Below are 5,022 nucleotides of genomic sequence, written 5' to 3'. Positions count from 1 at the left end.
ACAAGGTCCCTTCCGACCCGACTTCTATGATTCTATGAATCTATGCTGCCAGGGCTGCGCTCTGCCTCCTGCTGCCAGGCTGAGCTTCATGGGGCTGAGGAGTCACTCGGAGCACAGCCCAGTGGGGGGAGGCAGGGAGAGCCAGGGCTGTGCTATGCCTGTATTTAAAACTGACCAACAATTTCTGCTGCAAGACTTTCTTCAGGTGCTCAAGTTACAGCAGGTTTACAGTTGTTTTGGCTGAAATTTTCCATGCTAAGTATCTGCCTCAGGCTAAATTATTTTTGAGAGCTTCAGTTTAACTCTATCTTGGGACAGATTTGGGAAAAATACTTTGTTTTACCTTATTTAAAAAAAATTCATCCTGTAGGTTCATTAAGAAGCACTAAACCCTTTTATGCTTTTGGAACAGGGGCTTGACATTTGTCAGGGATATTAATCTGGTATTAAGAATGAGCCTTTTACTGTCTCTGTGGAAAATCTTCCTATGTTTTGCCAAGTTATAAGCTTAGGAAAAATCTCAGTTTCTGCGCATCCATAGAGACCTGAATAGTGCAGCTAAATTCTCTGAAGAGTCCATTTCTATAGAGCATGCTCAATTCCACACAGTTCCTACATGTCATCCAGATTTGTTTATATGCCATTGCCACAGAATGACTGAGTTGCCTTCTCCTGTCTTGTTTTCTCTAGATCTTGAAGAGCTTTGAAAGCTTTTTGATTCCTCAGCTGTCAAGCTCACCACCAGATGTTGAGGCAATGAGAATCTATTTGATTCTACCTGAATTCCCGCCATTTCAAGACTCAAAGTATTATATAACATTAACGCTTCCTCTAGCAATGGCCATTCTGCGTCTGGATACAAACCCGAGCAAAGTTTTAGGTAAGGAGCCAACACAGTGGGTGCAACTTGCGTATCTTGCTGTCTGCACCCGCCTGGGTCACTGGTGCAGAGACCATTAAGGACACGTAGACTTGGGATTCTTCACAAGTTCTCCACATTGATCTAATTGCTCTCTGGTTGTGTTACCTGTGCCTTTGCCAGTAGCAGAGTAAGGCTGACAGTGTGGCTAGTAAGTTTCCAGTAATATATTTGGTTCTCAAAGCAGACTTCCTTCCTTCGGAGTGGTTTTAGTGCCTGCTGTGCCTCCTCTATGTATCAGAAGTCTAAAGTACTTGTGAATGCATAGAACTGTAAAGAGCTCTTATGCTGTTTCCTGCCAGCATTTATTTCTATAATGAAACTTCTGGGGAGTGAGTCCCGTGCTCGTGGTAGTTAGTATTAGTTACAAATAACATTTTGTTTTCTCTCGTGCTTCTGTGCCCACGTTCTGATTTGGAGACAGGTTGGTTCTAGGGCAGGAGCTGGCAACATTTTTTCAGTCAAGAGGGCAGTAGTGGCATTGACACAGGTCCCCAGCCCTGGTGCATCTCCTCACTGCTTGGCCCCAGCACAGCCAAAGCCCTATGGCTCCTGAGGCCAGATCTGGTCCACGGGAGGCATGTTGCTGACCCCTCTTCTAGGGGATGCTACTCTAGTGCTCCTAGTTGAAGCTGATAAGTTAATATTCAGCAGAGGGAAGGCTAAGTTTATTTCCCTTGGCAAGAGGAGAGATTCCCTTCCAAAAGGAGCAGAAGAGGCAGAGTCTTGTAGAAGAATGGTGCAGTATAGAAAGTGCAGGAGAGAGGAAGGCGTGAGCATTTCTTAGCCTGTCACAAAGGCATGATGAATTCTCAGGATACAGTGCCCTGTAAATAATTGATGCAAACTCAACCACCGGCTGCAAGCATGGATGGAGGAGGGAACATTTTAATGCACTTTACTTAAGGGTAAGGGCAAGGTAGGAGCAATGGAACCTCCAGGTGTCTCCATGTTCAACGCTTTGCTTAGGGCTGATTTCTTCTTTTCCTCCTGCCTTGCCTTCTACTGCCTGGAAGTCAGTGGTGAGGGAAGTAGAGAGAGGGTTTCTGGGAAGATAAATAAACCATTTTAGTTGTATCTAAATACCTAGTGGAGGAAATAGAAATAAGGGTGCGATCATTATTCAACATAGTGAATGTTCTTCATTGTAATAATCTAGGGTGGTGATAGATAGAAACCATTTAATCAAGTGCCGCATTAAAAAGAGTCTCATGCCATGATGGCTTGTGTAAGGTGCAGTGCAGTCGAGTTGGGCTTCAACACTCCTTTAGCACAGTGGTCCTCAACCTTGTTAGTTCAAGGCACCTGCTGGAAAATGCCAGCTGTTAGTTTTCATTCCATTTTAGATTGTGGAACAATAACAGAGCAATTTTTCTTTTGCCAAGGACTCAGAAAGATCACAACAGGTCAAAATGTTTTTGGCACTATTAATTCCTATTTCAGATCTCTGGGTTTACTTGTGAGTCACTTTTGGACACCTAATAGCGCTACTGTTGTGTGGCACCTCATTAAATGCTTGAAAGGATTTCAAGGCACCCCAGGGTGCTGCAGTATCCTGGTTGAGAATCACTGCTTTAGCATGCTGAGCTAATGGGGAATGCTTCCCCATCTCATCTGGTTTAAAAGGTATGGGGTTTTCCCTGGCACTGGCCTTTTATAGAAGTAGTTCCCATTTCTTTTAAATAACCATGCACAGACAGCTCCAGACAACACTAAGTATTACCTCTGTCTCTGCAGTAAGGGGGCTGTCTTACCATTGCCCTGTGTACTTCCAGTTTACCACATGTACTCCACTTTGCAAAAATGTTAGTAGAACTGAGACTCAGATCGCTGCATTGGTTTGTGTGGGAGTAGGTGTCATTGTTTACATGTGGAGATGATGCATAGCAGTTGCAGGAGCAGTGTTTTAGAGCCATACTTTTCTGAAAACCCAGTTCTCACAGGTGTGGTACTTGTGATGTCGCATGGGAGAGAGAGATGTTTTGAGAAAAACATAAAATTTTCTCTGTATAATATAGTACAACCTCCAGAAGGAGGTTGCCTCAGGTCCTTACTGGTCCATTGGTCTATGCCTGTTCTTCAGACTATGACTAGTAAACTGGAATAGAAATGGTGTCTGAGTGGTTTTAGGGGAAAAGAAATGAACTTTCCCCCTGTTTTTCCACTAAAGGAATCCCTGCTGAATGTCACCAAAAGTTGCATGCATTTTGGTGCTGTTTGTGCTTACTGTTTGCATGTGATGTGTTGTAGATCTCCTTTAGAGAAAGTCTGAGTGGCCTGCATTTAAAACAGGGTGACGAGATCATATCTAGTGTCCCAGTGCTTTTCTTTATATTCCCTAACTAAAAAATGCTCACTACCAATGAGTGCTCTAACAATTTTACAGATATTTTAACATGTATTTTTTGTGTATTTCTAGATAATTGGTGGTCTCAGGTGTGCCCAAGATATTTCTTGAGGTTAGTGGACCTCTATAAAGGTGCAGTCGTTTACCTCCTCAGTGGACGAAAGACATTACTGATCCCCGTCCTTTTCAGTAGCTACATTACAGCTGCTCTCAGACTGCTGGAGAAGCTGCACAAGGTAAGAGGAAAGCTTGTATGATGTTGGAACACAGGAATGTCCTAGTCTAGTTGTTCTCCCATCTTTTCTGCACCAAGCTGTACCTCCACCCTTACCAATATCAGAAAGGCAGCATGGTCACTTTGCCTTTTTACAACCTCAGGTATGAAAGACTATGTGGTACTCATCCACCATTTATAATTGCAACCAAGGCAAGAGAGTGGATGGTCAGACTTGCACTGAACTGGAGACCAACTCATTAAACTCGCTTAACTTTGTCCCAAAAAATGGCATAACAACCATGCTTCTGTAGAGCATCCTACCAGGGACACTGCACAACATTATACTCCAAAAGACAATTCCAGTCTCTCTTTCCTTATCCTTTTCATTACTGTTCTTAAGAAAGAGTCAATATGAAAGATCAAATTTTCATGTACATAAAAACACAAACTACAGATTCTTGATTGCATTTTTAAATCTGTCCCTGTATATTGTAATTAATGGTGTACATAAATTGGAGGTGAACTAAAATTTAAAACGCCTAGTGGGGTTTGTTCAGTTACTTTAGCTCAGTCCTGTAAGTTGCTGTACATGAAGCATAGATGAGTATTTTGGTATGGAGTCTCGGGGGGGGATGGGATGGGATGGGGTGGGACCCGGGGGGAACGGGGGTGACACACATGGACACAAGCCTGTGTTTAGAAGGTGCAGATGAGCTGAAATTTTTAATTTCCTTTCTTAATTAGGTAAATCAGAAAGTCAGACATGTGGAATATGACAAGTTTTATATCCCAGAGATTTCTAGCTTGGTGGACATTCAGGAAGACTATCTCATGTGGTTCTTGCATCAAGCAGGAATGGTAAGAGGGCTCAATATGGTAGTCATGAAACTGCTGTCCCTGGTTAGTGCTAGTGATCTAAATGTTCAGATTCCTAATCATAATAAATGTGACAAACATGGGAGCATGTGTGGACAAGTTCTCTTTGATTTCCATACTTGCTGGCTTGATGATAACTTAAAATAATGCTCTCAGAAGAGAAAAACTGCTAAAATATAACTAATGCCCCAAACCATCTCTGTGAGCCACTTAATATCTCTGGGATATGGTATTATGCCTTCTACTTCATTCAGTCACTTTGTCTTGGTCCTTTTAATTTCGTCAGAACCTCAGGAACCAAACTGTATATTCCATTGACACAATTTCTGCATCAAGACAGGTGATATGAACACTGGTCAGTGGTCTGACAGTGCTGGTGTCTAAGTTTAGGCTATTGGGCCCATTGGTTAATGGCTGAACTGGAACTTTTGAGAGATTTATGTTCTATTCCATGCTGTTCTAGTAACCTGTTAGGGCGCGTCCAGGCGAGCCCGCACTTGCCTGTTGCCACATCTCAAAGCTGTTTGAGACATGGTAAGAGGCACGCTGGGAAAAAAAAATGTTCCCCATGCTGCATATTTGCAGCATGGGCTCAAAATTTGATATAGGCTGCAGATCCGGGAGGAGCTGCGCAGGGTTATTTTGCTCCAAGTGGCACAACCT

General features: G+C 43.0%; 1 protein-coding gene across 2 annotated transcripts in view; it reads left to right on the top strand.

Moving 5' to 3' along the window:
• Positions 1-5,022, top strand: part of HERC3 (HECT and RLD domain containing E3 ubiquitin protein ligase 3) — a 96,872-nt gene that overhangs the window by 54,935 nt on the left and 36,915 nt on the right. For both annotated transcript variants that reach the window (XM_019526253.1, XM_019526252.1), the window contains 3 exons: positions 691-880; positions 3,339-3,502; positions 4,228-4,341. In XM_019526253.1, coding sequence (XP_019381798.1) covers positions 691-880; positions 3,339-3,502; positions 4,228-4,341 — 468 coding nt within the window. The remainder of the gene's footprint in view (positions 1-690; positions 881-3,338; positions 3,503-4,227; positions 4,342-5,022) is intronic.

This window comes from Gavialis gangeticus, unplaced genomic scaffold (assembly GCF_001723915.1).
Source record: "Gavialis gangeticus isolate Ggan-Ray unplaced genomic scaffold, GavGan_comp1, whole genome shotgun sequence".
Taxonomy (NCBI): Eukaryota; Metazoa; Chordata; order Crocodylia; family Gavialidae; genus Gavialis; species Gavialis gangeticus.
This window is presented reverse-complemented; position numbering and strand designations above follow the sequence as displayed.